General features: G+C 42.1%; 1 protein-coding gene across 1 annotated transcript; it reads left to right on the top strand.

Moving 5' to 3' along the window:
* Positions 1-1424: 1424 nt before the first annotated feature.
* LOC139442481 (RNA transcription, translation and transport factor protein-like) lies at positions 1425-9291 on the top strand. The gene is made up of 8 exons (XM_071223291.1): positions 1425-1576; positions 3403-3527; positions 3797-3896; positions 4976-5068; positions 6891-6979; positions 7485-7556; positions 8001-8049; positions 8748-9291. The coding sequence occupies exons 1-8, from the start codon at positions 1516-1518 to the stop codon at positions 8900-8902; spliced, it is 744 nt and encodes a 247-aa protein (XP_071079392.1). The 5' UTR covers positions 1425-1515; the 3' UTR covers positions 8903-9291.
* Positions 9292-12448: the final 3157 nt, after the last annotated feature.

The raw sequence follows: 12448 nt of genomic DNA, 5'->3' as shown, positions 1-12448 counted from the left end.
TATTGCAGTGACTCAGAACTAAGATTTAGACAAACCTTACAGCGTCTGATTGCAGAGACTGAGAACTAAGATTTGTGAAAATGGAAACCTTTAGACCATGGAACAATGACGAGCATTCGTAGTATAATGTAATTATAGCTCCTGATGAATTTTTGGGAACATCATATAACAATCTAACCTAGACCATGAAATCAAATCACAATGACGTTCGCCATATTGTCACGCGACAGCAAGGATTTATTTTCGTTTGCTTGTTCTTTACCATCAGGGGCTTCGTTGTCGTTATTTTTCCCGTAAAACCTATCTTTACTAGGGTTATGAACCCAATACTATTGTACAGTCATTATTTTGTTGGCCAGGGTTGTGAAAATATCGGCAATCAAACTCACTTGACCCATAAAATGAGTCCACCGTAAACTTTGACGTTGTTGTGAGACGATCTGCAGTACAACGTTTTAGTTTTCTAATGACATTGAAACATTTACTTGACTGAACCAATACAAACATATTTTGAGTGATCCTTCTTCTCAGATTTGATGTTTTTGGTCTTGTGACTTTGTTTTCTTTTTCTGGTTAATTTATCACTGTCTTTTAGCGCATTCATTCTCCGGAATCAATATTCATCCGGAAGTTTTCAAGGTCGACGAAGCTCCGAACATCGATTAGCGCTTCTTTTTAAAATGTGGTGTAAGGAGTTTTGAATCTGACTTACAAGATTAATATTAATAGATATATGAAAATTGAAATACTATCGCACGTTCTGTGAGCACCTTAACGGGAACATTTTCGTTCTTAGTCAATGTGTTTCTGGGCAAACGTTGAGATATATATTTTTATTACAACATTCATGAGATGGAAAGTACTCGCGCCATACCAAACTTTTAGCAGATCATAATAATTATGCTTATAAGGATCTTACAGACGCTACGTGTATTTCACTCAGTTGTAGACACGTGCCCTATTTAATATAGCCAATTATGCTTCATTTGGAGTGTGAGGTATGTGCTGTGTACATGAGAGCGAGAACTGTGCGCAATATAAGGCATTTCTTCTCTTCATAAGATCTCACGGCTCCGATCTCACAAGGGCCAAAAAAAGGCAACTAACGCATATGGAACCTTGTGTTGTTTTACAGTTCTCTACAAAAAGATAAAGACATAAATACTTCCTCTGATTGCTATATTTCATGCATCAGTCTGTTTTAATAGAACTAAATTCACGAGCACTTGTTGATATACTGGAGGTGAACATATTAATGATTTTACGGTCTACCTAAGAGATTGGTGATGAGCGCAACCGACGTTGGATACCAGTTTTTGTCCAACTAGACTGGGTTCGTGTCTACCTCGCGCTAAGCGTCGCGTACCAACATTGGAACCAGTTTAATGTATACCATTCAGAGTTACTTCCCTTAGATTAGCGCCATCTGGCCTAACGTGGACGAACAGTGGCAGTGCTCGAAGCACAGTGTTGTGAAATAATTCACGAATACTTCGTAATTATATATGGTTACAAATGTTCAGGCGAAAATTGCATGCCCTTGACTGTCAAAATGCTGAAAAATTCAACGTAAATGGTACGTTATAGTGCTTCTAGCAATTATTATTACAGCTACTGCAGGCGATATGCACATTTTCACTCAAACATCGGCTCTTTTAGTGTCTCTAGTTTCTTATTGGATTTTCTTGATATAGCTGAATTAACAATAGTATAGCATTTACTTCATGTTTCCAAAGTAAATAGAGTAATATCTGTCACATTAATTGAACATGTAATTTTTTGGAAGAACTAGAAACGTTATCGGGTTATGGGTTTGAAGTAATTAAAAAGGAATAAAGACGTTGCCTTTTATATACTAATGACTATGTTGCCTAATATCAGTAGAGATGAGAACAGCCGCCCATTGTGTCACACGCTTCACTGATAAAACTTTAAAACTTTTTCTATCATTGTTCCAGGTTGGACCAAATTACTAACCCATTAAATATTTCATACGCAAACCTGTTCTTGTTCAATGTGGGGGCACTGGAGGCCCAGTCGTCTATAAGGTGCCATAATTGGACACGCCAGAAACCTTTGATTGTGGGTTCGAAACGTTGACACTGTGTATTCCGGACGACAGTTACGGCCCGAACCTATGATTGTCGGGTTTGCCCCGATTATGTTTCTAATTTTGACAGCACCATACCCGTGCTTGTGGGTTTCTCCCGAAGTGATAAACGTCTGTTACCTGCATCACTTTGGGCTTTGCTCCTGCATTAAGCTGACACGCCGTGATATAACTGGAATACTGTTAAAAGCGGCGTTAAACCCAACTCACTCTTCAATGTTCGACTTCCATGACACAAGGGTGTGCAGCTATATTATAGGGGTAACACAATTTCGTGGTGTGATATATGTGGATAATGTGGTTTACATCACTTCCTAGTTTGGATTATGCATAGTCAGTATGCATTTGACCAAGGTTGGTCAAGGGACATCAAGGGTTCTTTTCTAACCAATTTTTTCCACTTCAATAACATTCCAGAACCTATCATAAGAAAGTTAACGTGTATACTTATGAGTAGACGTGACATACTGTAACGAGTCCTGTATTCGACCAAGCGATGAAATATTGTGCTTAGATTTGTCTAAGTAAACAGTTGACGGGGTGTGGATTACGAGATTTATCGACACCGCGATAATATAGCCATATATTGATATGAATGAAAGGCAGGTACTTGCCCAATCTCATTAAAATCAGATCTAAGTTATTGCTGCCGCGTAGTAAAGATCTGAGGACATCCCATTTCGTGTCACGTCGAAACGATCTTTCGTGAACTTTGACTGACCACTTAAATGACTAACGAGAAGATCGACATCAGCCAATAAGAAAGCAGCTTTCTCGAGCTTTAGGGCACTCGTTTCAACCTGGCGACTTCCATTTCAGACTATGCTTGAAAAATATGTTGACACTGTTCTCAATTTAAAGTTTGAAAACTGAACACACAAACATTCCGGAAGGTCTAATATATGGTTGAGATTGTTTAGCAGTGCTTCCCACGTACTGTGCAACGCCTCCTCCATTCAAATGTTTATCCCACGGAAGCGAGAGATAGACGATAATTTTGTCGGAATCAGTCGTACGGGCCGTAACTGTCGTTCGGAATACACTGTGTCAACGTTTTCGAAGTTGCATGATTAGAAAACACATTCCGGCTGTCACTTTCATGATCTGGTAAGCGACGCTTTGATTGGTCGGATGAAAGGTCGTTCTGACATGACCCGTAATGGGATGTCCTCAGATCTTTGTTTAGCGATAGCAAGAACTAAGATCTGATTTTAATGAGATTGGTACATGCCACACCGTAGTGAACATTGTTATGCTGGATTTACTGATTAATCTATGACTTTTCTTCACAGATGAAAATGAGTTCCGTAACATGATCTTGTGGCTGGAGGACCAGAAAGTCCGTCACCACAAGATTGAAGACCGAGGTGCTCTGAGGAATATACACAGTCCAGATTGGGAAAAAGCATTCGAAATTGTCAGTACCTTGAACTGTCTTCATACTTAACACTCCAATCACTGTAGAATTGATTTTTTTTCACATCAAAACACAACCATGGGGTTTTAAAAAGGTTCTACTTCTTTCATCAATGCAAGTCAAAATTCAGCTTGTAGGTATCACTGTTGATATAATCATAGAGCATATGTTTCTCATGACAAAATCAAATAGGATACATAAACTAAAACTTAAAATGTTTGAAACATCCTATCTGTTGTTAGTTATATTTAATTTGTTTCTGTGTTCAGTATCTGAAAGAACTGAACTGCCCATACAAATGTGGAGAGAAGTGTGCGGTCATGGATTGGCTCCTTGGTTTTGCTGTAAGACTGGAGTATGGGGATGATGGTAGGTTTGTTTTATATTGTTTTAGTGCTGTCTTCATACTGTTGTCCTAGCTGCTTAAGAGGGGCGGTCGGGTAGCCTAGTGGTTAAAGCGTTCGCTCGTCACGCCGAAGACCCGGGTTCGATTACCGACATGGGTACAATGTGTGAAGCCCATTTTTGGTGTCCCTCACTGTGATATTGCTGGAATATTGTTAAAAGCGGCGTAAAACCATACTCACTCACTCACTAGCTGCTTATGTATGTATTAAGAGTAGTTAAAGGGATGAAGGTTCCACTGCCAGACGACCCGTGAAGATTCCGGGATAGAATAGGTCTTCAGCAACCCATACTTGCCGTGAAAGGTGACTATGCTTGTCGAAAAAGGCGACTAATGGGATCGGGTGGTCAGGCTCGCTGACCTTGTTGATGCATATCTTCGATCCCAATTACGTGGATCGATGCTCATGATTTTAAGCACTGGATTGTCTGGTCCAGACTCGATTATTTACAGACCGCCGTCATATAGCTGAAATATTGCTGAGTGCGGCGTTAAACAACAAACCAACCAAACCAATCTACTGCCAGACGCATCAGTGACATTGATGAACCAGCCTAAGTAAAGGCAGTTACAGCCACTGCCCCTTGACAGGATGCTGGTGATAGTCGAATTACAGATTACATAACCTGCATCACTTCAGCCATCCTCATATATGTGCCTTGATATAACCATGGCATAACCATTATATATCCACTATTTAACCATTGTATAACCATGATACATCAATTCTCCTGATATGATTGGAGCGGTCAATATGGTACTAAATCCCTCTCTCATTGGCTGGTTTACCAAAGAATGGCCATGACATACTGGGGTTTATGGAGAAAAGTACTGTGTGCCTGAATGGAGAAAAGCAACCTTGTTTCTGTATTATTTCCATTGTGTAATCATTATAATGCAAATGTAATCTGTTAATAGTGAACGTGTTGCAAGTCTAGAGTTTTTCATTTCATTATGTCCATATGTAACCATGATGAAAATGAACAAGATGATTAAAAACAATGGAAACTACAAATCTGAGAAAATGCATCTTTTCATTTAGGTGAAAAATACAGAAATGTGACCCCAGAGAGCGTCCAGATGAGCCGGACTGGTGTGGCAGGTTCGTCCAGCAATCCCCTGGACAGTCTCAACTGTAAGTTGCCATGGTTACAATAGCATGGGGGGCTAATAAGATATTAGTTATGTTGATTATGTTTATAAATAGTAAATAACAGTGTTCATAGATTGTAAATACATTGTACATTAGCTACATGAGTGAGATCAATTGATTGCTAAGTTTGAGGGGAGTTGGTCATGATGGTGACATCACTTCCAAAATGAGGATGTGGTGGTGGAAGAGTCGGGGGTATTTATCCTAATGGAATGGAGATAATATACCCTAGATAATGGAGGATGCTGTCCACACTACACACTGTGTGATGCTGAGACAGCCAACCATTGGTAATCATAAATACTGCCAACAACCCATTGAAATCTAAATACTAAAAGTCCTTAAACTGGTATGTTTTTAAGAATGCTGAGAAAAATTCTATTCTAACAGATACTAATTTGAGGAGATATTCATCATATGTAAGGTATTATTAGGAGGATGAAAAGTACCAGCAGTCAAATAATAGAATTAGGCTTGATTTTGACGGAGAGTATTCTCATTGCCATGGGTTCGAGGTAGTCACCACTCTGCAGAGAGCTCTCAACATAGATTTGTCCAATTTTCGTGTGAGATGTTCCAAGTATCTTTTTATCAAGCAAATACAAAGAGACGTAAGATTTTTGGTAAATCCGCCTCCCAGGAACATGGGCGAGTGCAGAGAAATACCACTTCATCCAAACACTTTGTCACACAATACACAGGGTTTATCTAGGAGTTTTTGCTAAGTGCCCCTGGTATGCAAATTGGGATTTTTTAAAATTTCACATTTTCTTTATTAATGTGTTATTTTGAAAATGCATTTTATGCAATAATATAAAATGAAGCATTGAAACCTGTTCCTATATTGGTCTTTTCATAACATCTTCCCGAGGCAAGTGAGTTAACTGATTATAAAAGTCCAGTTTCCATCCCTGCCGAACTAGGCTGGGATTATGGAGTTACATTTTGGCTGGACTAACGAGTCTATGCATAGTCGAATCAAAATCGCGCACCGAAATCGAAATCTGGTTCGTAAAGTGTCATGCAGATTTCAGTCGACTGCAGGATTTGCAAAGCATGTGCTCCGCTAACTCGTTGTCAACAGATATTTTCTAAATCTTTTCATGCTTTTAATCAAGGTGCTCACATGATTTGATGCACTTCGCGATGTAAGACTCGTTTTATCACAATATAGATCTTGATTATCAATCAGATCGTCTTGACTGGGCGCCCCGTTTTGTTTGGAGCAAATGCAAGTGATACGAGAGGTTGAATCTGATTGGTCAATAGGAGAGGCATAGAAAGGACATAACTTGTGATAGCCACTGGTGGTGCTACGATCGAGCCCAGGAATTCCAGCCTAGTTCGGCAAGGGTGGAAACAGGACTTTTAAAGTCAGTTAACTCTCTTGCCTCGGGAAGATGTTATATAAGTGAATATAGGTTACTTCTACAAAACAATAAGATTAGTTATTTGTTACATATGTTATACATGTACATTATAAGATGAATTGGGAAATATTCAGTTCCAAATTTGGAAATTTTAATGACATTTGTCACAGACTCGGGACCGAATATCGCCCTCTGAACAGATGTAGATAAATGCATAGAGCATGTTTCTGAGAGCCCCCCACCCCTAGTACAAGATGTTCACACTGATGTTACGTTGTGATTTTTACTTTTCCCTGTCCAGTTATCTTTACATATATGTTTGTTTTACAAAGTATATTTCCAAATTGTCTCACACCTACCATGTCTGCCAGTCATCACCAGCACCAGACTGTATCACACAGATTGTATCGTCATTGTATCTTTCTAATTGCCAGTTGATGATCCAGACTTTAAGGCAGGAGTTGCCTCCCTTGCTCTGATGATGCAGGTGCCCCCACACCGTGACCATTTGGAACAGCTGAAGGTAAGGCTGATGACTGTATATGGTTGTGTCATCGCTCGCTAATGCTAACATACCCTGAGTATTCATTTGTCCAATCATGCTGATGAACTATTAGTCCAGTATAGCAGTATTTTCCTTTTGTTTCTTTGTAGCTGACTGACTAAAGAACTTATCCAGTGGTTTATGAGGTCTGATCTGTACATGTGTTGTTGTATGAGTTTATAGCATGGGGAGTAGTGTATGAATACATGGAACAATTTTGTGGATAACAACTCCTTAATTCAGGGCTACGTCTTGCCCCTTCACCAGGTGAATACTGTAGATATCGGGTGAATACTGTAGATACCCAATAGTCACTTGTGAAGGGGCACCAAGTAGCCCCGAATTAATAAGTTGTTGTCCATAACAATGTGTCATGAAATCAGCTCTTCCAACTTCTAAATGCCTATGAAAGACTACATATAAAGGTACTCACACTTTCACTGAATGATGACCACCGTCTTTGATGTAACTTCTTTTTGTCCAGGCAATCTGTATACTTGTGAAGGAGAGATTGTCTAAGACCAGTGTAGAGTCCTCGGCAAGCGCTAATAGCAAGGTAAGCTGGAGAGTTTACTTACTTCGGAGACTTTCTTCAGTTTAGGAAATTCATGGGAAGATATGTTCAGCTCTGCAGGGAAGTTTTTGTTTGGATGAGTTAAATATCCCTTCCAGTAAACATCAACATCAACATCAAGTTCTGTTCTGTAGTCCCAGGCTCGGATTGGCTCAACACATTTGCCACAGTTTCACCATTGAATGTTAAAGCGTTCACTCATCACGCCGAAGACCTTGGCTCGATTCCCCACATCGGTAAGATGTGTGATGCCCATTTCTGGTGTCTGCCGCCATGATATTGCTGGAATATTGCTAAAAGTGGCGTAAAACCATACTCGCTCACTATGATGTGAATCAATCATCTAGGCATGGGATGTCTTACTGTTATTATGCTTATGTACATGGATAATTATATGTACATACATCACCTTGCCTTTACTTTCAGAATGAATTGATTCCCTTGGATAAAACTGAGCTTGGATTCGAGGCAGGAGGTTTGTTTCGAGTTGTTCCCTTTCTCTGTGATTACTGGTCACATCGATCTGTCAAATATCATACTGGAAGGTCTGAATGGCCCTATGAGCTTATGTTAATCTGTATTGTCTGTACATTCAATGCTTGCCGTAAAAGGTGACTATGCTTGTCGTAAGAGGTGACTATCGGGATCGGCTGGTCAGACCCGTTGACTTGGTAGATGCATGTCATTGTATCCCAATTGTATGGATCGATGCTCATGATGTCAATCACTGGATTGTCTTGTCCATACTTTTTTACAGACCCCTGTCATATAGCTGGAATATTGCTGAGCGCGGCGTAAAACAACAAAAACAAACAAAGCAAAGCTTACTCATCTGATTGGCCCATCACTATATTTAAAATTACATCAACTTACTCGTTTTAAGTAAATGCATCACAACAAAAGCTTATGTTCATGTGAAGCTTTTATTTCTCAGTCCCGATTGGTAGTGAGTTTCCGGTATTGGTATAAGAGCATGTAGGTTACACTAAATTATTGATTGCTTGTGGGTTCACCAAAGTGTTAATCATCTAAGACCTGCATCACATTTGGCTTTCCTCCCACATTAAGTTGACACACTGTTATATAACTGGGATACTGTTGAAAATGGCGTTATATCTTAGTTCTCTCTTTCAGACTCTGGTATTTTTAACATTCCTTACTATTTCTCCCCAGACTACATCATGACCGAAGCGGCCAAGATTCTGCGACTTATGCACATCAAGGACTTGCGTGACTTACAGACTCAGATTAACTCGGCCATTGTTGCTGTTCAAGCTATCACAGCGAATCCTAAAACAGACAGTCGGTTAGGAAAAGTGGGACGCTAACAGCTATAGGCTTACTCTATGCACAAGTTTGAATCCTCACAGACATGGACGCTAATGCAACAGTTGGCTGCTGACCTTTACATCTCGCTGGAAGATGGGGATGCTTTGACTTCTTGTTTCTCTAAGGAAATAGTAAGATCATGGTTTCTGTGGTTATTTCTTAAATATAAGCAGTTAGCAGAGTACGGTATTAAATGTATTGAAAATCTTTAGGCCTAATTAACATTGAGTTACCAGCAAGTAGGGAAAGATGTTTATGTGTACAATTATAAAATATCTTGTCACATTGGAATGAAAATTGTGTCAATCAGATGATGATATTTGAGTCAACACCTGTTATCTTGGAAAGGGTTAATAAACATACAGCTCTGATAACAATTCTTGAAGGGGGGGGGGGGGGGGGGGGGGGGCTGGGGGGATGACCTGCTGTGAATGTATTCCTTCAGACTAGTCGGGTGATCATTTATTGGTTCAGTATGAAGTGATACGATTAGGCACTAATATAAAAGTGAAAACCGTTTTCTTACTATTTCTCTCACTAATTATTGTGTTCATTGTTAAACACCTGGGTTTGATGTCCCACATGGGTAGTTTGTGAACCCCTTGCCATCAACCTGAAAGTGACACAGACACTGTAGTGCTGAATCAGCTAAAATAACTTCATTCCATTCTCTATGTGATAAGTTCCATATTTGAAATCCGCATTGTAGTTTTATAGAATCTGAACAAATGGAATAGGTTGTACCGTGAAAGGGAAATTATGATACCTCAAATGAATTGATCACTATTTATAAGAAATGCAGAAAGTTTTAGACCATTTGATAATTCACACAGTGTTCATAATTCAAGTTTTGAACATTTCGAATAGGTGAGTGAAAGGATATGACAGGATGTATTGCTGATATGTTCCTGATATCAACTGTGAGAAAAGGCACATAAGGCCTAAACAAATTGTCCCCTTTCTCTATGATTTTTATCTCATACTTACATTACACAAAGTGGCTTACAAACTGTTTGGAGGACAAAAACACTGTCTTGACTAAAAGCTTGGGGAATCACTTAACATGTGGAGAAATGTATCTCACCAACATAACATCAGTTGAGATTTGAAGTGTCACATTTGTCTTGGCCTGAAGGTTGATGCAGTGTTCATGCTTCTCTGTCAGTCTGTCATCGTCTTGTCTGTTGTAGCAGTGGTCCAGTATGTAAAATATGTACATACAGTATACGAATATCAGTGGAAACTTGATGGCATTAAAGTGCTATGTATTTCTTATTCATGTGTCATACTCTTCTTCAAAAAACACCATGGTCAGTAGTGGACAACATGGTCAGGGGTAGACACCATGGTCAGTAGTGGACACCTTGGTCAGGGGTAGACACCATGGTCAGTGGTAGACACCATGGTCAGGGGTAGACACCATGGTCAGTGGTAGACACCATGGTCAGTGGTAGACACCATGGTCAGAGGTAGACACCATGGTCAGTGGTAGACACCATGGTCAGTGGTAGACACCATGGTCAGTAGTAGACACAATGGTCAAGGGTAGTCACCATGGTCAGTAGTAGACACCATGGTCAGTAGTAGACACAATGGTCAGGGGTAGACACCATGGTCAGAGGTAGACACCATGGTCAGTAGTGGACACCATGGTCAGGGGTAGACACCATGGTCAGTAGTGGACACCATGGTCAGGGGTAGACACAATGACACCATGGTCAGTAGTGGACACGATGGTCAGGGGTAGACACAATGACACCATGGTCAGTAGTGGACACCATGGTCAGGGGTAGACACCATGGTCAGAGGTAGACACAATGACACCAGGGTCAGTAGTGGACACCATGGTCAGGGGTAGACACAATGACACCAGGGTCAGTAGTGGACATAATGGTCAGGGGAAGACCCCATGCCACCATGGTCAAGGGAAGACAACTTGACACCATGGTCAGAGGTAGACACCATTATCTGTAGTGGACACCATGGTCAGAGGTAGACACTACGATCTGTAGTGGACACCATGGTCAGTGATAAACAACATGATCAGTAGTGGACACCATGGTCAGGGGTAGACACAATGACACCATGGTCAGTAGTGGACACGATGGTCAGGGGAAGACACAATGACACCATGGTCGGTAGTGGGCACTATGGTCAGGGGAAGACACCATGACACCATGATCAGTTGTGGGCACGATGGTTAGGGGACGACATCATGAACAGTAGTGGACAGGGGTAGACACCATGTTCGGGGGTAGACACTATGGTCAGGGGTAGACACCACGGTCAGGGGTAGACACCATGGTCGGGGGTAGACACCATGGTCAGAGGTAGACACCACGGTCAGGGGTAGACACCATAACACCATGTTCGGGGGTAGACACTATGGTCAGGGGTAGACACCACGGTCAGGGGTAGACACCATGGTCAGGGTAGACACTGTGGTCAGGGGTAGACACCGTGGTCGGGGGTAGACACCATGGTCAGAGGTAGACACCACGGTCAGGGGTAGACACCATGGTCAGGGTAGACACTGTGGTCGGGGGGTAGACACCATGGTCAGAGGTAGACACCGTGGTCAGAGGTAGACACCATGGTCAGGGTAGACACTGTGGTCAGGGGTAGACACCGTGGTCAGGGGTAGACACCGTGGTCAGGGGTAGACACCGTGGTCAGAGGTAGACACCATGGTCAGGATTAGACACCATAACACCAGGGTCAGAGGTAGACACCATGGTCAGGGGTAGACACCGTAGTCAGGGGTAGACACCATGGTCAGAGGTAGACACTATGGTCAGGGGTAGACACTGTGGTCAGAGGTAGACACCATGGTCAGGGTAGACACTGTGGTCAGGGGTAGACACCTTGGTCAGATGTAGACACCGTGGTCAGAGGTAGACACCATGGTCAGGGTAGACACTGTGGTCAGGGGTAGACACCGTGGTCAGAGGTAGACACCATGGTCAGGGGTAGACACCGTGGTCAGGGGTAGACACCGTGGTCAGAGGTAGACACCATGGTCAGAGGTAGACACCATGGTCAGGGGTAGACACCACGGTCAGGGTTAGACATCATAACACCATGGTCAGAGGTAGACACCATGGTCAGGGGTAGACACCGTGGTCAGGGGTAGACACCGTGGTCAGAGGTAGACACCATGGTCAGAGGTAGACACCATGGTCAGGGGTAGACACCACGGTCAGGGTTAGACATCATAACACCATGGTCAGAGGTAGACACCATGGTCAGGGGTAGACACCATGGTCAGGGTAGACACTGTGGTCAGGGGTAGACACCATGGTCAGGGGTAGACACCATAACACCATGGTCAGAGGTAGACACCATGGTCAGAGGTAGACACCATGGTCAGGGGTAGACACCATGGTCAGAGGTAGACACCGTGGTCAGGGGTAGACACCACGGTCAGTGGTAGACACCATAACACCATGGTCAGAGGTAGACACCATGGTCAGAGGTAGACACCATGGTCAGGGGTAGACACCATGGTCAGAGGTAGACACCGTGGTCAGGGGTAGACACCACGG

This window comes from Haliotis cracherodii, unplaced genomic scaffold (genome assembly GCF_022045235.1).
Source record: "Haliotis cracherodii isolate W230 unplaced genomic scaffold, xgHalCrac1.p SCAF_5, whole genome shotgun sequence".
NCBI classification, from domain to species: domain Eukaryota; kingdom Metazoa; phylum Mollusca; class Gastropoda; order Lepetellida; family Haliotidae; genus Haliotis; species Haliotis cracherodii.
Note: the sequence above shows the minus strand (reverse complement) of the source record. Positions and strands in the feature narration are given on the sequence as shown.